At 42.8% G+C, this 27,851-nt stretch overlaps 1 protein-coding gene and 1 long non-coding RNA gene across 7 annotated transcripts in view; one reads left to right on the top strand and one right to left on the bottom strand.

The window, feature by feature from the left end:
* The window catches only part of garnl3.L (GTPase activating Rap/RanGAP domain-like 3 L homeolog), a 114,948-nt gene that overhangs the window by 34,169 nt on the left and 52,928 nt on the right, over positions 1 to 27,851 (top strand). For 4 of the 5 annotated variants that reach the window (XM_041572367.1, XM_041572366.1, XM_041572364.1 and 1 more), the window contains one exon: positions 27,137 to 27,206. In XM_041572367.1, coding sequence (XP_041428301.1) covers positions 27,137 to 27,206 — 70 coding nt within the window. Of the gene's footprint in view, positions 1 to 14,454; positions 14,538 to 27,136; positions 27,207 to 27,851 lie in introns of those variants that run through there. The other variant, XM_041572368.1, reaches the window with a different exon arrangement.
* On the bottom strand, positions 11,403 to 18,090 carry LOC108698202. Of its 2 annotated transcripts, none has more exons than XR_001932585.2 (3): positions 18,042 to 18,090; positions 14,320 to 14,543; positions 11,403 to 11,898 (listed from the first exon to the last, which is right to left on the bottom strand). It is a non-coding gene; the product is annotated as an uncharacterized LOC108698202 (long non-coding RNA). The 2 variants fall into 2 exon arrangements; XR_005963202.1 differs by lacking the exon at positions 18,042 to 18,090 and adding an exon at positions 17,580 to 17,817.

The following is a 27,851-nucleotide window of genomic DNA, read 5'->3' as shown; positions in this document are numbered from 1 at the left end:
AGTAGGAGAGATGGTGCTATAGTAACAGTGGATAATAGTCTCTGGGAAGGAGTGGACTGTGGGATAGCAGGTATAGTAGGGGAGATGTGCCTATAGTAACAGTGGATAATAGTCTCTGGGAAGGGAGTGTGACTGTGGGATAGCAGGTATAGTAGGGAGAGATGGTGCTTAGTACAGTGGATAATAGTCTCTGGGAGGGAGTGTGACTGTGGATAGCAGGTAGTGGAGAGATGGTGCTATAGTACAGTGGTAATAGTCTCTGGGAAGGAGTGTGACTGTGGATAGCAGGTATAGTGGGAGAGATGGTGCTATAGTAACATGGATAATAGTTCTGAGGGAGTGTGACTTGGATAGCAGTATAGTAGGGAGAGATGGTGCTATAGTAACAGTGGATATATCCTGGAAGGGAGTGTGACTGTGGGATAGCAGGTATAGTAGGGAGAGATGGTGCCTATAGTAACAGTGGATAATAGTCTCTGGGAAGGGAGTGTGACTGTGGGATAGCAGGTATAGTAGGGAGAGATGGTGCCTATAGTAACAGTGGATAATAGTCTCTGGGAAGGGAGTGTGACTGTGGGATAGCAGGTATAGTAGGGAGAGATGGTGCCTATAGTAACAGTGGATAATAGTCTCTGGGAAGGGAGTGTGACTGTGGGATAGCAGGTATAGTAGGGAGAGATGGTGCCTATAGTAACAGTGGATAATAGTCTCTGGGAAGGGAGTGTGACTGTGGGATAGCAGGTATAGTAGGGAGAGATGGTGTCTATAGTAACAGTGGATAATAGTCTCTGGGAAGGGAGTGTGACTGTGGGATAGCAGGTATAGTAGGGAGAGATGGTGTCTATAGTAACAGTGGATAATAGTCTCTGGGAAGGGAGTGTGACTGTGGGATAGCAGGTATAGTAGGGAGAGATGGTGCCTATAGTAACAGTGGATAATAGTCTCTGGGAAGGGAGTGTGACTGTGGGATAGCAGGTATAGTAGGGAGAGATGGTGCCTATAGTAACAGTGGGATAATAGTCTCTGGGAAGGGAGTGTGACTGTGGGATAGCAGGTATAGTAGGGAGAGATGGTGCCTATAGTAACAGTGGCATAATAGTCTCTGGGAAGGGAGTGTGACTGTGGGATAGCAGGTATAGTAGGGAGAGATGGTGTCTATAGTAACAGTGGATAATAGTCTCTGGGAAGGGAGTGTGACTGTGGGATAGCAGGTATAGTAGGGAGAGATGGTGCCTATAGTAACAGTGGATAATAGTCTCTGGGAAGGGAGTGTGACTGTGTGATAGCAGGTATAGTAGGGAGAGATGGTGTCTATAGTAACAGTGGATAATAGTCTCTGGGAAGGGAGTGTGACTGTGGGATAGCAGGTATAGTAGGGAGAGATGGTGTCTATAGTAACAGTGGATAATAATCTCTGGGAAGGGAGTGTGACTGTGGGATAGCAGGTATAGTAGGGAGAGATGGTGCCTATAGTAACAGTGGGAATTAAAGTATCTGGAATGGTGACTTTGTTGCTTAGCCTGCAGTCCATCAACAACACAAGGGCCATACACCTCTTGCCCCCAATGGGTGTCCCACGAAGAGTATACAGTATGTTCAGGTTGCAGCAATACTACAGACAGCATTTCTTTATCACTATACAGATCAGTGAATCAGAGTTAGTAGTTATGGATAAATTGGAATGGATGTAAGATGGGTAAAGATTGTGTAATGTTGAAAAGTGTATAGAAAATAGATGATTTGTTAGTTTTGTCCATTAATATAGCAAATGTTTTATTTGCTTGGTTAGTAGAGAGGAAGATTTTATTTATTTTTATTCTGTATTCATTTTCCTTGATGAATTTGTGTTCAAGTTGCCATTGGTTGCTTTATTTTCATTGAAATGAAATGTAATAATAATTCTTTTCTTTTATTATGTGAACTGATTAGCTTTATTGTAAATCAATATCTTGTTGATTTTGCTCTTACTGTTTGATTTTTAAATACCAATAAACATAATTGGAAAAGTGGAGTGAAATGTCAGCTATGTATGCATGTGGGGTCTTGAAGGTTTAAAATGATCATTTTTGGGAAATTGTACTGTAGGGGTTTGTCCACAAGAGGGCATTGGCGTCCTGTTAATTGTATAGTGAGTGTCATTTTTACCCACTAGAGGGAGCTAGAGGGAGAAAAAGGGGCAAGAAACAAGGGGAGGTGTCAGTTTGTAGGTGGGCGTGGTCCCCCACCTGTTGGAAGCGGGAAGCCCAGCCCTGGAAGGACAGGTGAAATATATATACAGGTATGGTATCTGTTATCTGGAAACCCATTATCCAGAAAGCTCTGAATTACAGAAAAGCTGTCTCCCATAGACTCCTTTTTTTTAAAAACGGATTTTCTTTTTCTCTGCAATAATAAAACATTACCTTGAACTTGATCCCAACTCAGATATAATTAATCCTTATTAGAAGCAGAACCAGTCTATTGGGTTGATTTGATGTTTACATGATTTTCTAGTAGACTTAAGGCTTAATTACAGAAAGATCCATAATCCAAAAAGCTCCGAATTACAGAAAGGCTGTCTGCCATAGACTTCATTAGAAGCAAATAATTACACATTTTAAAAAAATATTTCCCTTTCTCTCAATAATAAAACAGTAGATTGTACTTGATCCCAACTAAGATATAATTAATCCTTATTGGAAGCAAAACCAGCCTATTGGGTTTATTTAATGTTTATATGATTTTCTAGTAGACTTAAGGTATGAAGATCCAAATTACGGAAAGATCCGTTATCCAGAAAACTCCAGGTCCCGAGCATTCAGCATAACAGGTCCCATACCTGTATTTAAAAAAGGCACCATACTCTCCCTAAAACCTTTGAAAAAATGAAAAAGGTTCCATCTGAAATATTTAGATTCCTGTTTACTGAAGATGACAACATTAAAAGGAAACTTGATGGGGTTTTTAAAGTGCTGTCTAAATGTTTTAGAACTCTATATTTACTAAGAATGGGGAGTTTCTATCATGTGATCAATATCAGAGATCACTTTCAGGTGTGGCAAAAAAGAAGTGTGGTTTGTGCTGTTTGTTGAGTTCAAGTCTTACCACAGCCCTGGGCTTAATGATCTCGTTAAGGCCTTTTAGAACGATATAGTTACTAATATATTCGTAAAGATTTGTGGGCGGGCCTTAAATGACCCAATAGCGCAGGGGTAAGATGTGAGATTTGCGCTGTAAGGGTCGTGAGTTCAATTCTTACCACAGCCCTGGGCTTAGTTATCACTTTAAAGCGTTTTAGAACGATATAGTTACTAAGAATGAGGAGATTGTATCAATGGATCAAGATCTTGTTTTAGATATATATGTGGCAGATCTATATATTCGTAAAGAATTGCACTTTATTCTTGAATGTCCCAATAGCGCAGGGGTAAGATGTGAGATTTGCGCTGTAAGGGTCGTGAGTTCAATTCTTACCACAGCCCTGGACTTAATGATCCCGTTAAAGCGTTTTAGAACGATATATTTACTAAGAATGAGGAGATTGTATCAAGTGATCAAGATCTTGTTTTAGTTATATTTGTGGCAGATCTATATATTGGTGAAGAATTGCACTTTATTCTTGAATGACCCAATAGCGCAATCAATATCAGAGATCACTTTCAGGTGTGGCAAAAAAGAAGTGTGGTTTGTGCTGTTTGTTGAGTTCAAGTCTTACCACAGCCCTGGGCTTAATGATCTCGTTAAGTCTTTTTAGAACGATATAGTTACTAAGAATGAGGAGATTGTATCATGTGATTGAGATCTTGTTTTAGTTATATTTGTGGCAGATCTATATATTCGTAAAGATTTGCGGGCGAGCCTTGAATGACCCAATAGCGCAGGGGTAAGACGTGAGATTTGCGCTATAAGGGTCGTGAGTTCAATTCTTACCACAACCCCGGGCTTAGTGATCACTTTAAAACGTTATAGAACGATATAGTTACTAAGAATGAGGAGATTGTATCAAGCGATCAAGATCTTGTTTTAGTTATATTTCTGGCAGATCTATATATTCGTAAAGAATTGCGCTTTGTTCTCGAATGACCCAATAGCGCAGGTGTAAGATGTGAGATTTGCGCTATAAGGGTCGTGAGTTCAATTCTTACCACAACCCCGGGCTTAGTGATCACTTTAAAACGTTATAAAACTTTCTAGAACGATATAGTTACTAAGAATGAGGAGATTGTATCAAGTGATCAAGATCTTGTTTTAGTTATATTTGTGGCAGATCTATATATTCGTAAAGAATTGCACTTCTGTCTTGAATGACACAATAGCGCAGGGGTAAGACGTGAGATTTGCGCTGAAAGGGTCGTGAGTTCAATTCTTACCACAACCCTGGGCTTAGTGATCACTTTAAAACGTTATAGAACGATATAGTTACTAAGAATGAGGAGATTGTATCAAGCGATCAAGATCTTGTTTTAGTTATATTTCTGGCATCTCTATATATCCGCAAAGAATTGCCGGGAAGTTTAGAATGACCCAATAGCGCAGTGGTAAGACGTGAGATTTGCGCTGAAAGGGTCGTGAGTTCAATTCTTACCACAGCCCCGGACTTAGTGATCCCGTTTAAGCGTTATAGAACTAAATATTTACTAAGAATGGGGAGATTGTATCAAGCGATTAAGATCTTCTTTTAATTATATTTCTGGCAGATCTATATATTCGTAAAGAATTGATGTTTGGTCTTGAATGACCCAATAGCGCAGGGGTAAGACGTGAGATTTGCGCTGTAAAGGTCGTGAGTTCAATTCTTACCACTGCTGCGTAGTGGAACTTGTGGGTCAGATTTCAAATCCAGTCAAAGAAGCATCTGAGATGTGTCTTTTCTCTTTAAAGTGATGAACAAACAAAATAATCCATGAAAATTTACCAAAAACTATGTGAGATCCTGTGTGACCAGGTGGCTCATGGGATAGCACAACCGGTGACCAGAGTTTGAATCCCTTGACTGGGGTTCGAATCCATTTAAAGCAGCATCTGAGTTATGTCTTTTCTCTTTAAAGTGCTGAACAAACAACATAATCCATGATAAAATTACCAAAAACAATGGAGGATCATGTGCAGACAGGTGGCTCGTGGGGTAGCCGTGCTGGGTAGCAGAACCTGTCGGCCTGAGTTCAAATCCCATCAGAGCGTGAGTTCAAATCCCATCTGTGACTGTGCGGATCGCAGGTGGGAGAGGAGGGCGTGAGTTGAAATCCCGTCTGAGTGAGATCCCTGTGGGTGCCGCCCACACTGCCAGATGGGTAAGGAAGGCCGCAATAAACATGGTTGGGACATGCGTCCTTGCAGCTCTGGGGCCCCGGCTGGGTCTGGGCAGGGCAGTCTCAGGGTGGAGTCCAAACTCCAGTCGAGGCCCTATCTGCAAGGTGTTGTGTGTCTCTCTGTGTGTGTGTGGGTATCCTTCAAATATGTACAGGCAGCTTAACAACTCCTGACCAAGCTCCACTGGGGCAGCACCAGGGGTGTCCCAGTGGAGTGACAATAGAACTAAGTGGTTATGAAGAAAAAAAAGAAGAAAAAAGTGACACTTAGCATTATTTAATAAAGAAGCTATATAAATGCTAAGTGTCACTTTTTTCTTATTTTTATTCTTCATAACCACTCAGTTCTATTGTCACTCCACTGGGACACCCCTGGTGCTGCCCCAGTGGAGCTTGGTCAGGAGCTGTTAAGCTGCCTGTACATATTTGAAGGATACCCACACACACACAGAGAGAGACACACAACACCTTGCAGATAGAGCCTCGACTGGAGTTTGGACTCCACCCTGAGACTGCCCTGCCCAGACCCAGCCGGGGCCCCAGAGCTGCAAGGACGCATGTCCCAACCATGTTTATTCCGGCCTTCCTTACCCATCTGGCAGTGTGGGCGGCACCCACAGGGATCTCACTCAGACGGGATTTCAACTCACGCCCTCCTCTCCCACCTGCCTGTGATCCGCACAGTCACAGATGGGATTTGAACTCACGCTCTGATGGGATTTGAAGTCAGGCCGACAGGTTCTGCTACCCAGCACGGCTACCCCACGAGCCACCTGTCTGCACATGATCCTCCATTGTTTTTGGTAATTTTATCATGGATTATGTTGTTTGTTCAGCACTTTAAAGAGAAAAGACATAACTCAGATGCTGCTTTAAATGGATTCGAACCCCAGTCAAGGGATTCAAACTCTGGTCACCGGTTGTGCTATCCCATGAGCCACCTGGTCACACAGGATCTCACATAGTTTTTGGTAAATTTTCATGGATTATTTTGTTTGTTCATCACTTTAAAGAGAAAAGACACATCTCAGATGCTTCTTTGACTGGATTTGAAATCTGACCCACAAGTTCCACTACGCAGCAGTGGTAAGAATTGAACTCACGACCTTTACAGCGCAAATCTCACGTCTTACCCCTGCGCCATTGGGTCATTCAAGAACAAATCGCAATTCTTTACGAATATATAGATCTGCCACAAATATAATTAAAAGAAGATCTTGATCGCTTGATACAATCTCCCCATTCTTAGTAAATATTTAGTTCTATAACGCTTTAACGGGATCACTAAGCCCGGGGCTGTGGTAAGAATTGAACTCACGACCCTTTCAGCGCAAATCTCACATCTTACCCCTGCGCTATTGGGTCATTCTAAACTTACCCGCAATTCTTTGCGGATATATAGATCTGCCACAAATATAACTAAAACAAGATCTTGATCACTTGATACAATCTCCTCATTCTTAGTAACTATATCGTTCTAGAACGTTTTTAAGTGATCACTAAGCCCGGGGCTGTGGTAAGAATTGAACTCACGACCCTTTCAGCACAAATCTCACGTCTTACCCCTGCGCTATTGGGTCATTCAAGAGTAAAGTGCAATTCTTTACGAATATATAAATCTGCCACAAATATAACTAAAACAAGATCTTGATCGCTTGATACAATCTCCTCATTCTTAGTAACTATATCGTTCTATAACGTTTTAAAGTGATCACTAAGTCCGGGGCTGTGGTAAGAATTGAACTCACAACCCTTACAGCACAAATCTCACGTCTTACCCCTGCGCTATTGGAACATTCGAGTCAAAAGCGCAATTCTTTACGAATATATAGATCTGCCACAAATATAACTAAAACAAATCTTGATCGCTTGATACAATCTCCTCATTCTTAGTAAATATTTAGTTCTAAAACGCTTTAAAGTGATCACTAAGCCCGGGGCTGTGGTAAGAATTGAACTCACAACCTTTACAGCGCAAATCTCACGTCTTACCCCTGCGCTATTGGGTCATTCGAGAACAAATCTCAATTCTTTACACATATATAGATCTGCCAGAAATATAATTAAAAGAAGATCTTGATCGCTTGATACAATCTCCCCATTCTTAGTAAATATTTAGTTCTATAGCGCTTTAACGGGATCACTAAGTCCGGGGCTGTGGTAAGAATTGAATTCACGACTCTTATAGCGCAAATCTCACGTCTTACCCCTGCGCTATTGGGTCAATCAAGAACAAAGGGCAATTATTTACGAATATATAGATCTGCCAGAAATATAACTAAAACAAGATCTTGATCACTTGATACAATCTCCTCATTCTTAGTAACTATATCGTTCTATAACGCTTTAACGGGATCACTAAGCCCGGGGCTGTGGTAAGAATTGAACTCGCGACCCTTACAGCGCAAATCTCACGTCTTACCCCTGCACTATTGGGACTTTCAAGAATAAAGTGCAATTCTTTACGAATATATAGATCTGCCACAAATATAACTAAAACAAGATCTTGATCGCTTGATACAATCTCCTCATTCTTAGTAAATATTTAGTTCTATAACGTTTTAAAGTGATCACTAAGTCCGGGGTTGTGGTAAGAATTGAACTCACGACCCTTACAGCGCAAATCTCACGTCTTACCCCTGCGCTATTGGGTCATTTAAGGCCCGCCCACAAATCTTTACGAATATATTAGTAACTATATCGTTCTAAAAGGCCTTAACGAGATCATTAAGCCCAGGGCTGTGGTAAGACTTGAACTCAACAAACAGCACAAACCACACTTCTTTTTTGCCACACCTGAAAGTGATCTCTGATATTGATCACATGATAGAAACTCCCCATTCTTAGTAAATATATAGTTCTAAAACATTTAGACAGCACTTTAAAAACCCCATCAAGTTTCCTTTTAATGTTGTCATCTTCAGTAAACAGGAATCTAAATATTTCAGATGGAACCTTTTTCATTTTTTCAAAGGTTTTAGGGAGAGTATGGTGCCTTTTTTAAATACAGGTATGGGACCTGTTATGCTGAATGCTCGGGACCTGGAGTTTTCCGGATAACGGATCTTTCCGTAATTTGGATCTTCACACCTTAAGTCTACTAGAAAATCATATAAACATTAAATAAACCCAATAGGCTGGTTTTGCTTCCAATAAGGATTAATTATATCTTAGTTGGGATCAAGTACAAGCGACTGTTTTATTATCACAGAGAAAAGGGAAATAGTTTTTAAAAATCTAAATTATTGGTTATAATGGAGTCTATGGGAGTCGGCCTTTCCGTAATTCGGAACTTTCTGAATAACCGGTTTCCTGATAACGGATCCCATACTGGTCCCAAAGTAGAGCCCAGATTATAATGATATTTTTATGAAACAACTTTATTTGGCCAGTCAATGCCACCCCTTCTAAGAGGAGCCACTAAAGCATGTCCACTGGGACTGCCATTATTTTCCTTGTCATGACTCTAGTCAGGTCTGTCAGGACACCCGGGAAAAAACCTGGTGGGCCCTGTGGACCCAAGACCTCCACTCTATACTGTAGGCACTCCCAACCCCTGCGGCATGGAAAAGGTAAAATGTGGGCTAGTGTGCGGGAAGGAGTCCAGTTTGTCTCGGGTGGGGAGGCACATGACTAGAGTGGAGGGTCCACGGGCTGGGGTGGGCCTAAGGTGAGAGCTCTGGGTGCCCCCAAAAACCTCATTCTGACACTGGCTCTAGTGCATTTTCATCTCCCTGAAAGAACAGGAGAAGGGTCTCCGAGCCAGTGGAACCTTGAAGATAAGTCCTTAAACTCAACTCAACCCACTTCATCAATAAGCCCTAGACTACCCCAAAAGTGAAAAGAGTTGGGCAGCAACACAAGAGAAAAGTTCTTTAGTGGGACAAATTAGGGCTGTGATTGGCTATTGCTAGCCCTTATGTGGACTGCCAGCCTATAGGAGACTCTGTTTGGCAGTACAACTGTATTTTATCCAACCAGAACCAGCCTCCAAGCCTGGAATTCAAATATAAGCCCCTGCTTTGAGGCCACTGGGAGCAACATCCAATGGAGTGACTGGTTGGGGCCCCCTGCCTTTGGGGGTCTGCACTGAATAGTCAACCTTTACGAGAACTCAATATGGTTTATTTTTGGCCACATTCATGGGTGGTGGTAGAAATAAATAATAGAATGAGGAGGGGTTGACAGGTACAGTATGTCTTTGATTCAAGCTGGTCCCACCAAAATAGGGGGTGCTAGGGTGCAGGTATGGAGTGAGCATTACCCACATGCACCCTGGGTTGAACAAGTGGGGAGCAGTGGAGATGAGTGACATGTGACTGATAGAGAAGCTGGGCAACCAATTGCCTTCAGAACAGCTTCAGTCACTTCTTGGGCAAAGGTGTAACTACAGAGGAAGCAGACACTGCGGCTGCAGGGGGGCCGGGAGTACAGAGGGCCCAGTAATCATCTTGGTAGAAGTGATCAGCATAGCAATCTTTTGGGGTCCTAAAATGAATATGCTGGTCCCCAGTAACATTTAGCTACTCCATGGATCTTGGGGTGCATTCACCTTTGAGGCAACTTTTAGTATGATGTCGAGATTGATATTCAGAGACAATTTTCAGTTGTGTATTCATTTTTTATTATTTGTGATTTTTGAGTTATTTTGATTTTTATGCAGCAGCTCTTCAGTTTGTAATTTCAACCATCTGGTTGCCAGGGTCCAAATTACCATAGCAACCATGCATTGATTTGAGGAAGAAACTGGAGAATGAATAGGAGAGGCCTGAATAGAAAGATGAGAAATAAAAAGTAGCAATAACAATACATTTGTAGCCTTACAGAGCATTTGTTTTTTAGATGGGGTCAGAAGGCAAAGAAAAAAAATGTTCCCTGTATAACTCAGCCTGCAGCCTTGTGTCTTTATATGTTCACAGAACAACCCCTAAGTGACTTATAATATCCTTATCATTTACAGTAGGGGGTACATTATCCCTTATAATACATGAGTGATACTCAGAGTTCCCTGTATAACTCAGCCTGCAGCCTTGTGTCTTTATATGTTCACAGAACAACCCCTAAGTGACTTATAATATCCTTATCATTTACAGTAGGGGGTACATTATCCCTTATAATACATGAGTGATACTCAGAGTTCCCTGTATAACTCAGCCTGCAGCCTTGTGCCTTTATATGGTCACAGAACCCCTCAGTGACTTCTAATATCCTTATCATTTACAGTAGGGGGTACATTGTCCCTTTCCTTAACAGTGCTTTACAAATAAAGTCATCTATACATACAAGTGTGATTTTGCCACAGAGAGAAAATGATATTATGGAGCAGGTTCCACACTGTGCCATTGGTGTTGGTCCATGAAACATTAGTTACTTAATCACATGTTCCTCTTTTTAAGGATTGCTCCCTAGGGGAAGGGTGAGGCAAGATGGGCTTGGATTCAAGTTATGATGAAATTTGGGAACAATGATTATTTGGTTTTCTAGATACCTCTGAAAGTCAAGGGAGATCAATTTGGGTGAGATTTCAGGTGAACATTTACTTATCTGTAACCTTGTTATGAGCTAAGGGGGCCCAATCTGAAGGTCAATTAGGGGGAGATTTGGGGTGAGTGCTTATTTGTACCCTGGGTACCCCTGGAACTATAGCAGGGTGACTGTTACCCCAATGTTTCTATATATCTGTAACCTTGTTATGAGCTAAGGGGGCCCAATCTGAAGTCCAGTTAGGGGGAGATTTGGGGTGAGTGCTTATTTGTGCCCTGGGTACCCCTGGAACTATAGCAGGGTGCCTGTTACCCCAATGTTTCTATATATCTGTAACCTTTTTATGAGCTAAGGGGGCCCAGTTTGAAGTCCAGTTAGGGGGAGATTTGGGGTGCATGTTTATTTGTGCCCTGGGTACCCCTGGAACTATAGCAGGGTGAATGTTACCCCAATGTTTCTATATATCTGTAACCTTGTTATGAGCTAAGGGGGCCCAGTCTGAAGGTCAGTAAGGGGGAGATTTGGGGTGAGTGTTTATTTGTACCCTGGGTACCCCTGGAACTTTAGCAGGGTGACACCCCAATGTTTCTATATATCTGTAACCTTGTTATGAGCTAAGGGGGCCCAGTCTGAAGGTCAGTTAGGGGGAGATTTGGGGTGAGTGTTTATTTGTGCCCTGGGTACCCCTGGAACTATAGCAGGGTGACTGTTACCCCAATGTTTCTATATATCTATGGTTAGAAGCAAAAGGAGACAGTTGGCAGTTGGTAACATGAGTGCATATTTGCTGCTCTATGTCGCATTTAAGTTGAAACACTAGGAATGAAGATGAACAGAGAAAAGATAAATAGAGAGAAGATAAATAGAGTAATATAAGGAGGAGTGGGGAAAGAGGTGCATGTGAGTGACACTGAAGGGAAGAGAAGTTCATCATTGCACATTAGCGGTACAAATGTCACTGGGAATACTTCAGGTACAGAAATATTCTGGGGGGGGGGTAGTGAGATTACAAATACAAATGGCACAGCTCGCGGCAATCATATTGCTCAGTGGCATTTGGGTAGAAATAACATCTCCAGGAACCTCATAAATCATTCGACAGATCTTCCAGTGATTCCCTTGTATTCTGTGGGGCAAAAAGAAAAGAAAATTAGATATCGGCACAACCTGGGCATTGATTTAAACATCAAAGAATTAACCGGATGTTCATTCGGCTCTGCAGCTGAAATAGTGAATGGATGGTATTGTAGACTTATTGGCAGCTATCAAGTGTGATTGGCAGTGCCAGTTGCTAAAGAGCATGTTGCAATTTACCATTGTTTTTTAAAACCCAGAATACAGTGTTTTCCCTGGAATACTTACACAGTTGCGGTTGCATCACCCATGAATTGCCATGTACTGTATTTGTGTTGTTATGGTATTGTTTCCGGTGCTCAGCATTACCCTGGTGCAAGTCTGTTGCAGCTATTGGCATGACCTGCCAGATCAGGATAGGAGTGGGCTGGCAGGACACCGAAAAAAAAAATGGTGGGCCCCTCCAAACCAAGCCCCATCCTTTCAAGTAACTGCTGGCGCTCCCCTCACTCTTCTTGTTGTTCATGACTGTGGCAAGGAGGGGTGAGGAGGGCCATGATTGGGGCAAGGGGGGCGAGGAGGGCCATGACTGGGGCAAGGAGGGCCATGACTGGGGCAAGGAGGGCCATGACTGGGGCAAGGAGGGGTGAGGAGGGTCATGACTGGGGCAAGGAGGGCCATGACTGGGGCAAGGAGGGGTGAGGAGGGCCATGACTGGGGCAAGGAGGGCCATGACTGGGGCAAGGAGGGGTGAGGAGGGCCATGACTGGGGCAAGGAGGGCCATAACTGGGGCAAGGAGGGGTGAGGAGGGCCATGACTGGAGAAAGGAGGGACGAGGAAGGGTGAGGAGGGCCATGACTGAGGCAAGGATGGCCATGGTGGGCTATGACTTCTCAAGGAGGGACGAGGAGGGCCATGACTGGGACAAGGAGGGGTGAGGAGGGCCATGACTGGGGTGAGGAGGTCCATGACTGGGGCAAGGAGCAGTGAGGAGGGCCATGACTGGGGCAAGCAGGGCCAGGACTGGGGCAAGGAGGGGCATGAAGGGCCATGACTGGGGCAAGGAGGACAATGACTGGGGCAAGGAGGACCATGACTGGTGAAAGGAGGGCCATGGTGGGCTATGACTCCTCAAGGAGAGGTAAGAAGGGCCATGACTGGGACAAGGAGGGGTGAGGAGGGCCATGACTGGGGCAAGGAGGGCCATGGTGGGCCATGGTGGGCTATGACTCCTCAAGGAGGGGTAAGGAGGGCCATGACTGGGACAAGGAGGGCCATGACTGGGGCAAGGAGGGCCATGGTGGGCTATGACTCCTCAAGGAGGGGTAAGGAGGGCCATGACTGGGGCAAGGAGGGATGAGGAGGGGCGAGGAGGGCTGTGAGTGTGGCAGGGTGCCCACAGCTTGGGTGGGGGCCCCTAAGTTGGCAGCCCTGAACACCCCAAACCAACACTGCACCAGATCCAATTAGTAGTAGTTCCAGGGTTCCCCAATGTCCATGCATGCACTTGTGCACTTAGCAGGCTGGATAATTGCATTGCTGCTCCCCACAGGTAGCTGCAGGTCACTAGGATCATGTATAGGAGGTGTAGTTGAGCACCTTACATGCCCAAGCTTTTGCTTATGTGGGTTTATGTGTTACAAACCTTCAGCCAAGACTCCAGCTCCCACAATTCCTTGCTTGTTCTATTATTCACCTCTTTCTCAGGTCTGTTAATTGCAGATCATGCAAGGCACTATGGGACTTGGAATCCTGGCTGAAGGAGAGCTGACTTCTAATACAATGTTGCAAAGGAAAGAACATGGAGGGAATGGGAAGAGACAGATAAAAAATGTTTGAAAAATGTTGCAGATTAACATCCCCTCGACTTCTGATACATTATTTCATGAGCCAAAACCAGAGAACAGCAATGGCCAAACAGACGCTGCTCCCAATAGCAATTTCATTTGCGCAAAACTATAATCCCAGTGAAAATGAGGAATGAAGGGATATCGGGGAGCTGCTTAGAATGACATTTGCTTTCATTAGGTCAAAAACTGTTTGCAGGTTAAGTTCCCCTTTAAAAATTGTTTTAATTCCCCTTTAAAAAATATGTTTCTAAGTTCAGGTTTAATGAATGAAGTGCTGGGCTGGCACGTCTGTTATCTGGTGCAGGGACAAAGAGACAAGAAGGGGGTTTAGTATGTAGTAAGGCAGAAAGCACTGAGGTTATTAATTGAGGTTATTATGGGGAGGGCTGTGATATTTTGCTGCCTGCAGCTGCCGTTACATGACAGGGAAGGAGAGGCAGGGGGGGTCGGAGTGAGGCAGGTCCATGCGCTGGAGCAGGCGGGCTCTTGACAAGGGAGTATGTGGAGCAGAATGAAAGTATTAGGCTAGTGGCATACGGAATAGAACTCCGAGTCACGTTCAGATACAGAAAGGCTTTCCCTCCCCCCCATCCATCCATCAAACAGGTGCATTGGAACTAACCAATGGGCTGCAGATCCCAGTGACTTGTGCCCGAGTGTAGACAGGGGGTCGGGAACACCGTCCTTCCTGGGATGCCCACGGGGGGTTGGATCCCCTGCTGATATTTCTACATAGAGAGATTTCGATTCATTGCCTGGAGTGGGGGGTCCCCATGCATGGATCATGGACGGGATCAGCGCAGATGCGGCTTCAACCAAATTCCTCAGCTTCACCCAACGGTAACACTGAAAAGACAAACACAGGGGGCTACGGGGGTTACCCATGTCAGGGTGGAGGGGTTGGGGAAGGGGTAAAAGGGTCTTGGGAGTAAGTTTATTTGTAATGTGCCCTGTTTGGGTGGAAATCTTGTAATTTTGGGCATGGGGGCAGTTAATAGAATAGTTTGAAGAATGATGTAATTCTTTATCATGATGATAGATTGCTGCATGGCATTTAATGTTCTGTATGTGTGTGTATGGGGAATATGCGGGTCCGGTGGGATTTAAAGGTACAGAGACCTGGGAGGGAGGGAGGCAGGCACTTAGCGGGTTAAAAAGCTCTATGCATCTAAACTGGGAAATCTACTGGAATTAATTCCATAGGTGACCATAAGACAAAGGCAACCCCTCTTCAGCCGTAGTTTTCCGTAGGATTCCTAGAAAGCGTTTGTGAAAATTGTAGGCATCCAAAATTGCACTTTGCACTTGGGTGGGCCAACTAGGAATAAAGGCAACACTTAAACATAAAACATGCTCCCCCACCCCCAACTTGTGACTTAGCTCTACTAGAACTACAACTCCCAGCATGCCCTGTCAGACAAGTTAGTGACATTTGATGGGATTTTGATGGAATTGAGGCAGCAGCTAATTGGGATTGGATTTAGCTGGTATGGAAGTAATTTAATAGCTGTGTGTACATGAGAGAGGGCACGATCGCATTACCACTCCCCCATTGTGCATTGTGCAAAGGCAATAAAGCAGTGAATGGCAGGGCTGGCGAGGTGTCAGGGTTTTATGAAATATTCATCCCTGTGACTTGTCAGTGTAGCCAGTGGGTGACACATTTGGAGGTCAATAGAAGAAAAGAGGAGCGGCTCAGAAATGCTGCCAGCAATGGGGCTTACTCCTTACCTTGCTCTGATACTACAGGTGTAAGCTTACTCCTTCCTATAACAACTATAGCTGCTATTATACTATAAGCTTGCTCCTTCCTATAACAACTATAGCTGCTATTATACTATAAGCTTACTCCTTCCTATAACAACCCTAGCTGCTATTATACTATAAGCTTGCTCCTTCCTATAACAACTATAGCTGCTGTTATACTATAAGCTTACTCCTTCCTATAACAACCCTAGCTGCTATTATACTATAAGCTTGCTCCTTCCTATAACAACTATAGCTGCTGTTATACGATAAACTTGCTCCTTCCTATAACAACCCAAGCTGTTGTTTTACAATAATCTTGCTCCTTCCTATAACAACTATAGCTGCTATTATACTATAAGCTTACTCCTTCCTATAACAACCGTAGCTGCTGTTATACTATAAACATGCTCCTTCCTATAACAACTATAGCTGCTGTTATACTATAAGCTTGCTCCTTCCTATAACTATAGCTGCTATTATACTATAAGCTTACTCCTTTCTAGAACAACCCTAGCTGCTGTTATACTATAAACTTGCTCCTTCCTATAACAACTATAGCTGCTATTATACTATAAACTTGCTCCTTCCTATAACAACTATAGCTGCTATTATACTATAAGCTTACTCCTTCCTATAACAACCCTAGCAGCTGTTATACTATAAACTTGCTCCTTCCTATAACAACTATAGCTGCTATTATACTATAAGCTTATTCCTTCCTATAACAACCGTAGCTGCTGTTATACTATAAACATGCTCCTTCCTATAACAACTATAGCTGCTGTTATACTATAAGCTTGCTCCTTCCTATAACTATAGCTGCTATTATACTATAAGCTTACTCCTTTCTAGAACAACCCTAGCTGCTGTTATACTATAAACTTGCTCCTTCCTATAACAACTATAGCTGCTATTATACTATAAACTTGCTCCTTCCTATAACAACTATAGCTGCTATTATACTATAAGCTTACTCCTTCCTATAACAACCCTAGCAGCTGTTATACTATAAACTTGCTCCTTCCTATAACAACTATAGCTGCTATTATACTATAAGCTTATTCCTTCCTATAACAACCCTAGCTGCTGTTATACTATAAACTTGCTCCTTCCTATAACAACTATAGCTGCTGTTATACTATAAACTTGCTCCTTCCTATAACAACTATAGCTGCTATTATACTATAAGCTTATTCCTTCCTATAACAACCCTAGCTGCTGTTATACTATAAACTTGCTCCTTCCTATAACAACTATAGCTGCTATTATACTATAAGCTTACTCCTTCCTATAACAACCCTAGCTGCTGTTATACTATAAACTTGCTCCTTCCTATAACAACTATAGCTGCTATTATACTATAAGCTTACTCCTTCCTATAACAACCCTAGCTGCTGTTATACTATAAACTTGCTCCTTTCTATAACAACTATAGCTTCTATTATACTAGAAACTTGCTCCTTCCTATAACAACTATAGCTGCTGTTATACTATAAGCTTACTCCTTCCTATAACAACCCTAGCTGCTATTATACTATAAGCTTGCTCCTTCCTATAACAACTATAGCTGCTGTTATACTATAAGCTTACTCCTTCCTATAACAACTATAGCTGCTGTTATACTATAAGCTTACTCCTTCCTATAACAACCCTAGCTGCTATCATACTATAAGCTTGCTCCTTCCTATAACAACTATAGCTGCTGTTATACTATAAGCTTACTCCTTCCTATAACAACCCTAGCTGCTATTATACTATAAGCTTGCTCCTTCCTATAACAACTATAGCTGCTGTTATACTATAAGCTTACTCCTTCCTATAACAACCCTAGCTGCTATTATACTATAAGCTTGCTCCTTCCTATAACAACTATAGCTGCTGTTATACTATAAGCTTACTCCTTCCTATAACAACCCTAGCTGCTATTATACTATAAGCTTGCTCCTTCCTATAACAACTATAGCTGCTGTTATACGATAAACTTGCTCCTTCCTATAACAACCCAAGCTGTTGTTTTACAATAATCTTGCTCCTTCCTATAACAACTGTACCTGCTATTATACTATAAACTTGCTCCTTCCTATAACAACTACGTATAGCTGTTATTACACTATAAACTTGCTTGCTACTTACTATAACATGCCTAGTTGCTCTCTGTTCTGCCCAAGATGCTGATTGTGCATCGGATTGATAGTCGGAATCACCGGTGATATTTGGAATCAATCTACACAGAGGGGGTCATGACCCGGGAAGTGTTTGGGTGGATTTGCTATTAGGATAAGCCGTGGGTTTAACGGCTATGTCTATATTGTTTCATGCTCATCACATTAGCGGATGGGAATGTTGTAGGAATGAAATCTCCTGGGAAGGGGAGGGGGGTATCACTCTATATCACATTTAGAAACCACTGCATTAGCCACTGACCATAAGAGGAAACAGCAATGCCTTCTATTGTCTTGTATTCCTCTCTCTGAGCTGAGTGGTTATGTGAGCTAGCACTCTGTAATACCTCTAGTAAGCTAGACAGAGTCTACTCAAGTAAATCGTTACCAATAGCTTCTATAAGGGAAAGTAGAAGGCAAATTCCAATACTACCTTGGCCATCGAGTGTAGGACGGGGAAGGCCAGGCGAATTTCCAGGTGCATTTAAATAGTAATTGCACTGCCCCTTTAAAGGAGTGGTTGACCTTCAAATGAACCTTTAGTATTTTATAGAATTGGCTTATGCTAAGCAACTTTAATTGGTCTTCATTATTTATTTTTTACAGCTTTTTCATTTTTTGGCTTCTTATTTTAATACTTTCCAGCTTTCAAACGGGGGTCACTGACCCCATCTAAAAAAAAAAAAACAAATGCTCTGTAAGGCTACACATTTATTATCACTGCTACTTTTTATTACTCCTCTTTCTATTCAGGCCCTCTCCTAATCATATTCCAATCAATGCATGGTTGCTAGGGCACTTTGGACCCTAGCAACCAGATGGCTGAAACCGCAAACTGGAGAGCTGCTGAATAAAAAGCTAAATAACTCAAAAACCACAATAATAAAAAAAATGAAAACCAATTGCAAATTGTCTCAGAATATCACTCTATTATACTAACAGTTAATTTAAAGGTGAACAACCCCTTTAATTTGCATATGCAAATTAGGCTTTGGATTCGGTAGTTGGCCGAATCTTTGCCCAAGGACCTGGGGGGGGGGGGGGGTTGGGTGGATGCCAAGACAAGGGCCCGTAAAGTTCCAGGCTTGGTGGGCCCCAACCTAAATACACCTAAGGGCAGAGAGAAGGTCAGATTTGGGAAGATTAGTTGCCCAGCGACAAATCATCTCTTCTTCGTGGCGACTAACCCCTGCCTTTCCGCCAGGTAGAATGTAAATCGCCGGCGGGATGGCGCGCGGAGTGTTTCGTTTTCCAAAGTTGCCCGAAGTTTCCTCGTAAGGCAACTTCTGGGGCGACCGGAAAACGAAAATGATTAGTTGCCCCGAAGAAGAGGAGATTTGTCGCCGGGCAACTAATTTCCCCGAATCTGACCGTGTCTCTGCCCTAAGCAAAAAAACATTTCTGGAAAATGGGCGGGTTTACTGGTAAATGGGTGGAGTTTCAGCAGGACTGGGCATAACTGGGTGTGGCTTTTTCCCCCTACTCCGTATATCCGGGGGGCGATATACACTGGGTGGCCACAAAAGCTTCAGTAGAGCCATGGCTAACTCAATGGCACCCCTAGAACGACCCAAAAAAATGCCAAATCCAGCCCAAACCTCTGCAATCGTTACAGTAATGATTTCCATGTAAACCCCCTGCTCTCTCCCCTTTCCAGGCTCCATTCCACGTGCCTTTTATTTGGCAAATCATTCCACTTCCTCGCTGTCAGGAGAATAAAATAGATTTACCTTTTTTGGCCAAAGTATTTGGTGCCTGCGACTGGGTTCTAATTCATGTTCCGACCAGCTGCCGGGGGGGAGGCGAAATATTCCGGCGAGTTTATGTTTCAGGAGGTAACGCAGGGGCCAATAAACCGCTGCCAACATGTAACTGCATAAGGGGAACCGGGGACAGGCTGATAAGGGTAATGTGGGGACACAGGCCTAAAGGAACGTTAAAAAAAGGTCCCTTAAAACATCACAGGGCTGATCTGGATTTGGGGCATTAACACTTATATCCCAAATCCCCACGTGGGAGGAGGAACCCTACACCTGTTCCATCTGCTTTATACAGACTGATCTTATAGGGAACCTGTCATCAAAATATAAAAATAACCTCTTTATGGCTCAGCCAAGGGACAGGCCGCAGGGTATTCATCAGGCTTCTTTTGCTTGAACATCAACCCACATAGGAAATGCTGCTTAATATGAAGGAACAAAGAGATTTTGCAATATATAGTATATTCATTAAAGGAGTTGTTCACCTTTGAGTTAACTGTTCGTATGATGTAGAGAGGGATATTCTGAGATAATTTGCAATTGGTTTTCATTTTTTTATTATTTGTGGTTTTTGAGTTATTTAGCTTTTTATTCAGCGGCTCTCCAGTTTGTCATTTCAGCCATCTGGTTGCTAGGGTTCAAATTCCCCTAGCAACCATGCATTGATTAAAATAAGAAACTGGAATATGAATATGAGAGGCCTGAATAGAAAGAGGAGTAATACAAAGTAGTGATAACAATACATTTGTAGCCTTACAGAGGTTTTGTTTTTAGATGGGGTCAGTGACCCCCATTTGAAAGCTGGACAGAGTCAGAAGAAGGCAAATATTTCAAAATATATTTAAAAAAAAAAATGAAGACCAATTGGAAAGTTGGCCGTTCTATAGCATACTAAAAGTTAACTTAAAGATGAACCACCCCTTTAACATATAAATTTAAAATGACAGTACATGTATTATTGTCCACTCTCTGCACTGCTAATTCTCACTACTGAAACAATATAACATTAGTCAACTAATTTCCTGCAGTCTCGACGCTAATACATTGTTTCACCTTCATGTATATATAACATATTCCCTTTTGATTCTGCTGTGTTGGATCTGGAGCTAAGCCCTTTGCCACGGACTGAATGTAAAACACATATTCAAATGCCGGACCCTTACTTCCTCGGGGGCCAATTGGGTATTCAGGTTGTAGCTTTGTATTCAAATCGCTTTGGGGCAAATTAAATACTTTTTTGCATAGGATACAAATAATTCTTAGAATGTTCAGTAGTCGGAACCGGCCCTGCAGGGTGATTTCCTTGGGGTGTCGCACACGTTGGCTTTTCATGTCACTGATATATGTACAACGAGGCCATGTTTGCTTTGTATTTATTGAGTGTGCAGATATCTTTCCAAAATGATAGGACAGCTGCCATTAGAAATCTTTAAGGTTTTTTTTTTACTTATTTAGCCTTTTATTCAGCAGTTCTCCAGTTTGCAATTTCAGCCACCTGGTTGCTAGGATACTAATTACCCAAGCAACCATGCATTGATTTACGTGAGATGCAAGTTGGGCTTTACAATCCATAAACTCAAACAGGGGCACAGGAACTAACAATTATAAATGAAAAAGTGGCAACTATTTCAGTACTGAAATTGGAGCAAGGTCTCTGCCCTGAAGAGCTTACAATCAATAACTGTGTGCCAGTAATGAGTGTGTAGAGATCACTCTGTTTATGGTTAGATTGCTGAGGGAAATTGCTAATATGTCACCCCTATTAGAGGATAATAAGGGGGTCAGGCAAGCCCTGGTACTTACTGCATCCAGACAGTCTATACAGTGTGTGCCAACAGGTGTTCTGTCCATGGTGCTGAATGTGTAAAGAATTCCTGTAAATCTATGTGTGATGCAGATGTCACATTATCTTTGTTCTTCTCTAACCCATTGTAAGCAGCAGTCCCATCTTACTTTATGGCAGCTGAGATTCTAGCTGTCTGTATAACAGAACATTCTGTCCCAGTGGCTGCACAGATCCAATCTGATCCCCATTGTAAGCAACAGTCCTGTCCTGCTTTATGGCAGCTGAGATTCTAGCTGTCTGTATAACAGAACATTCTGTCCCAGTGGCTGCACAGATCCTATCTGATCCCCATTGTAAGCAGCAGTCCCATCTTACTTTATGGCAGCTGAGATTCTAGCTGTCTGTATAACAGAACATTCTGTCCCAGTGGCTGCACAGATCCAATCTGATCCCCATTGTAAGCAACAGTCCTGTCCTGCTTTATGGCAGCTGAGATTCTAGCTATCTGTATAACAGAGCATTCTGTCCCAGTGGCTGCACAGATCCTATCTGATCCCCATTGTAAGCAGCAGTCCTGTCCTGCTTTATGGCAGCTGAGATTCTAGCTATCTGTATAACAGAACATTCTGTCCCAGTGGCTGCACAGATCCTATCTGATCCCCATTGTAAGCAGCAGTCCTGTCCTGCTTTATGGCAGCTGAGATTCTAGCTATCTGTATAACAGAACATTCTGTCCCAGTGGCTGCACAGATCTATCTGATCCCCACTGTAAGCAGCAGTCCTGTCCTGCTTTATGGCAGCTGAGATTCTAGCTATCTGTATAACAGAACATTCTGTCCCAGTGGCTGCACAGATCCTATCTGATCCCAATTGTAAGCAACAGTCCTGTCCTGCTTTATGGCAGCTGAGATTCTAGCTATCTGTATAACAGAACATTCTGTCCCAGTGGCTGCACAGATCCTATCTGATCCCCATTGTAAGCAGCAGTCCTGTCCTGCTTTATGGCAGCTGAGATTCTAGCTATCTGTATAACAGAACATTCTGTCCCAGTGGCTGCACAGATCTATCTGATCCCCACTGTAAGCAGCAGTCCTGTCCTGCTTTATGGCAGCTGAGATTCTAGCTATCTGTATAACAGAACATTCTGTCCCAGTGGCTGCACAGATCCTATCTGATCCCAATTGTAAGCAACAGTCCTGTCCTGCTTTATGGCAGCTGAGATTCTAGCTATCTGTATAACAGAACATTCTGTCCCAGTGGCTGCACAGATCCTATCTGATCCCCATTGTAAGCAGCAGTCCTGTCCTGCTTTATGGCAGCTGAGATTCTAGCTATCTGTATATACCTTTGCCAGGTTTATACATATCTATGTGACATCTGACAAGTAGAGTCTGCTGTGACCTCCTCTTGTCATAGTTGTCTCCTGGGACTGCCGTACACTATTCCCACCACGATCCTGCTGAGCTTATGAGATTCCTACCAGGATAAGATATGAGCAAACTGAATCCCAATGTATTTAACCATACAGAAGTGATTATCATGCCTGTATCCGTTACAGCTTTCTCCTATGCAAGATTAGAAGCAAACTTAAAGCTTACAGGGCCCGTGGTGCTGTAAGTGATTTATTCAGGCCGGGTACTTGGATATTGCACTAACGGATAAAATCTATAGGAAAGTAATTGGAAGTGAGATACTGTCACTGCCATAAAGAATCAACAGCCACCTCTTTGGTGGCCAAGGCCGGCTGAGAACATCCCTGAGGTGGCATTAATCAAAGATCTCACCTCCAGGGGTAGAATCGCTTCCATCACAGTTTAATATTGACTTATGAAGATATCAAGGGAATCTCAATATTATCCAGGGCCCCTAGTGTTTCTTAAACTGCTGCCAAGGTGTCTATTAATGAGGTGCAGGGCGCTAGCAGTTGGTATTGGGTCTTTGTTCAGCTGCACAGGCTGCAAAAGTCAGTTCCTCGGGGGTGGGGCATAAGGAAATGCAAAGGCAGAAGGAGTTTGGTATAGAGGGGTTATAGAAAGAGCTAGTATGGGGTCCACTAGACATTACTTAGACCCACAGCACCCAAATCTTGTAAGTCAAAATTCTGTTTTGTCAGAGAACCATCTATACTCCTGGGCTCCCACAAGAGTTCTACTATTTGGTGTTCTGCCCTTGTTTGGAACCCCCTGAAATTGCAAGCTTGGAGATTATGAGGTGCAAGGCACTAGCAGTTGGGATTGGCCCATTATTTACACAGGGCCCTTGTTTAGCTGCACGGGCTGCAAAAACGATACATCAGTTCCTCGGGGGTGTGGCATACAGAAATGGAAAGGCAAAGGGTGTTTGGTACAGAGGGGAGATAGAAAGACTTAGTATAGAGCCAACTGGACATAATCTACAAAACATAATCTGTTTTTTCAAAGAACCATCTGTACTCGTGGGTCCCCAGCAGCCACTAGATTTATACTATTTGGTGTTCTGTCCCAGTTTGGAACCCCTGAACTTGGAGATTATTGTGCATGTGTTTGGGGCAGCAAAAAAGGTTATAAGGATAGGGGAGAGATAGAATGTCAATATATCGGGCCTTATCTATATACTGGGCCCTCTCGGTATACAAGGTCTGACCCCCTTTAGTTGCACCACTAACAAGAAGATCAGCCCTTTACACCCCCCTCCACTGGTTATTGATCTGCCATCCTTATTGCAGCTAATTTAAATCTCTATGCGTGGATCCTACAATGGTCCTGGAATTGTATACTAAATTCCTAATTAACATATATATTAGATTCCCGGGAGGGGGCTGGTTGGGAAGAAGCGAATCAACTGAAGCCACGGCGATTGTTTTATGGCAGCCATAAATAAATAATAAAGATCAATGGCGGATAATGCTTTTGATGGGATCCATGTTTTACATTAGCATTAGGGTTGCCGAGCAACAAGGCAAAGGGGAAGGGGTAGATACTGATGAGAGACCTCGGAGAGACCGTCTCCTTAACGAGAGTGCGGCTCCAGTTGGTGACAGGGAAAGGGAGTCAGATATGGTTTTGAGTGATTGATGGTGGAATGATCTACCCAGATTCCGCAGTTAAAGGGGACACTGTATTTTGCATCTGGTTATGCACCACTATAAGGGTTTACACCTTTTCCGGAAAAAAATACCAGCCTTCCTATATATTTATCTTTTTTCCCTATTAATAACATTGGGATCAACCATCATTTTTACCGGCCAGGCCAGTAAAATACCGGCTAGTGCAAACCCTAACTACTATGGGGGAACCCAATGCCCATTCCCATGTACAGGCTACTGGCCTGTGATGAGGGAGGGGGAATGTGCAGAGCCCACAATGGAAAGAAAAAGTAATTTCAATATATGATTGACAGCTGAGATGTCTAAATGCCTTAATAACAGGTATGGATACTTATTGTGTGCCCAGAACATTCCTGCAGATTACTGCTGTGATGCATTGTGGGTTGCGTAAGGGACAGAGACATAGGAAGGACAATCAGGAAAGACATAGGGGCATCTCAGATGGTTTAAATGAGATGATATTTATTTATTCATTATAGTAAAAGGTTAATTTTTGCTTTGCAGAGCAGATTATTATAAAATGGCGCAACTCCACTTGTACGTAAATCTTGGTGTTCACATCAAACTAAGTCATGCGAGATAGCAATTCAGGGCATGCAGTGGGCAGATCTATAATGAGCATGCCCAGTAAGCACCTAGCAACCCAGAGCCACTGAGCATGTGCAGTGCCGCTGACACCAGGGAGATCAGTACAATGCAGAGCGGTGACTTACAATCTCATACATGGATCTTTCCCATCAAAGATGTTAACTTTAAGGCTTTATCAAGGGAGCTTTTAGTTTAAATAGAGTGGGCGCCTGTCGATGTCACAATGGTGGCTCCGCCTGTGCTCCCCAGGGAGGCTGATTGATATTGAGAAGCCCTTTGAAGTTGCTGCACCTGGAGCACTGAATTGAAATGGGAGTCACAGATGCCTTTCATTGTTTCCTTTTGTTTGGGATCTACTTCCAGTATTTAACACTGTACAGTAAATCCTTCCAGCGAGACCTGCAGCCCCCCCCCCGAGCAGGAAAGTGCTTTAGGGGTGCACATGTCCAAAGCTTATGTAGAAGAGAAAAGAAAAATATTCTCATGGTGGAGTGGGGCACTTGTCTGCCAAAATAACTGTAATTATGTGCCATGATTTGTACTACAGCTCCCAGCATCCCCTAAAAGCCTGAGACTATAGTAAAAACCATCTATGGCTGGGGAAATTTGGATAGTATTTAAACAAACCTTCTTCAGCGTTCCAGTCCTTTCTTCCAAGTGGGTATTGACAGCTTGGAGGTACAGCTGGTCAGATTTGCTCCTTTGTACTAGGACACACTGGGGTGGGGTATTTCCATTGTCCACTAGCCTGCTAGCAAATTAGCCTGTTGGCTTATAAGAAAGCAAAAAGCTCTACAATGGTTATAGGAGAACTGTCCTTACTGCTGAGCCCATTATAAATAATGCACGGCAGCTCTTTGTTTGCATAGAACTCCATTGTTTTCACTGTTGTTTTCTGACTCTCTTTGAACTGTATTATTCCTATTTTTTACTATCCTTCCATAGATTTAACCCCCATAATCCTGAGCAAAAGAAGATCTGATGACAGTATGAGGGTACAGCTTATTGTGTGCCCAGAACATTCCTTCTCTGTATATTTGTATTTATACATATGGGAGGAGGAGGTGCCATATTGATTCCCTTAGACAGTACAGTATAAGGGTATAGCTTATTGTGTGCCCAGAACATTCCTTCTCTGTATATTTGTATTTATACATATGGGAGGAGGAGGTGCCATATTGATTCCCTTAGACAGTACAGTATGAGGGTATAGCTTATTGTGTGCCCAGAACATTCCTTCTCTGTATATTTGTATTTATACATATGGGAGGAGGAGGTGCCATATTGATTCCCTTAGACAGTACAGTATGAGGGTATAGCTTATTGTGTGCCCAGAACATTCCTTCTCTGTATATTTGTATTTATACATATGGGAGGAGGAGGTGCCATATTGATTCCCTTAGACAGTACAGTATGAGGGTATAGCTTATTGTGTGCCCAGAACATTCCTTCTCTGTATATTTGTATTTATACATATGGGAGGAGGAGGTGCCATATTGATTCCCTTAGACAGTACAGTATGAGGGTATAGCTTATTGTGTGCCCAGAACATTCCTTCTCTGTATATTTGTATTTATACATATGGGAGGAGGAGGTACCATATTGATTCCCTTAGACAGTACAGTATGAGGGTATAGCTTATTGTGTGCCCAGAGCATTCCTTCTCTGTGTATTTGTATATAAGATAATTAGAAAATTAATTTTAAAAATAGCCTTGGGGTTCCCATAGGGCCACTATATATATATATATATATATATATATATATATATATATATATATATATATATATATATATATATATATATATTTATATATATTTATTTGAGACTGGCCAGGGAGAGGCAGTGATGACCCAGCACTATCATTTCTCATTAAAGAGAGTCTGTGTACACAGTGTCCAGTCCCCAGGGAAAAGCCACAGAAAGGCAATTCCATTCCAGCCTGTAAATGACACAATAAATAAATGAGCCTGAGCAGACTAAGCAGGGCCACAGATACATGGCTCTAGGGTGAGGCAGTGCTCTCCAAAAATCTTAACTTTCCCCTATAGCCGGGAGAAAAGGCTCTGTATCCCCACTGACTCCCCACTGTCCCTTTCCTTGCACTGATGGCAAATTGGCTTTCATCAGACAGTTGATGTCACAAGCGACAATGGCAGCCGGGAGCTTTGCATGTGACGAGAAGCCTCCCCTGCACACAGACGACCCTGCTCTGCTCGCTCACTAGGAATGGGCTACGGGGGCTCAGCCTGTGCAGGAGATTGCTGCCCGCTCAGCTATGTGTTACTGATGAAGCGTTTCTGTTCTAGCTCCGTCTCCGAAGACCTGGGCTGCCGACGAGGGGAATTCAGCAGGAAACATTATGGGTCGGTGGAACTGGTAAGTTGAAAAATAAATCCATTGAATCAAATGTGCCTTTGATTTTTAAATTGGCAGCAGATGCACCTTTTAAAATATTCCCCATTGCTCTGCAGCCTCAGGGTCCCGACTGGTCATTTGAGAAATCATTAAATAAATTCATTATGATTTAATATTTTCAATTTCGATTGATTTGATGCCCGGTACATCATTTGCAGATGAAGTTTTGCAGCATAGCTGCGGCCAGCGGGGGACGCTACATGTGTGTAAACACTAGCCTGCATTGAGTGATATGCTAATACATCAGCTACATGCAACAGGCTAAAGGATAAATATAAGAGGAAAGGGACCATAAAGCCTACAGTGCATTAGAAACCCATTAACATTGCATTTTCTCTACGAGAGCTTATTTTAGTTTTCCTGTTGAATAGCTAAAGTGCCGTGCAACAGAAGAACTACGCTGTTTAGAAAAATGTGTTTTGCGGTAATATGTATGGAATTGGTCCTGTATTTATCCTGCTGTGTGTTCTGGGGTATTATACATGGAATTGGCACTGTATTTATCTGCTGTGTGTTCTGGGGTATTATACATGGAATTGGCACTGTATTTATCTGCTGTGTGTTCTGGGGTATTATACATGGAATTGGTACTGTACTTATCTTGCT

Source organism: Xenopus laevis, chromosome 8L (assembly GCF_017654675.1).
Source record: "Xenopus laevis strain J_2021 chromosome 8L, Xenopus_laevis_v10.1, whole genome shotgun sequence".
Lineage (NCBI taxonomy): Eukaryota > Metazoa > Chordata > Amphibia > Anura > Pipidae > Xenopus > Xenopus laevis.
Note: the sequence above shows the minus strand (reverse complement) of the source record. Positions and strands in the feature narration are given on the sequence as shown.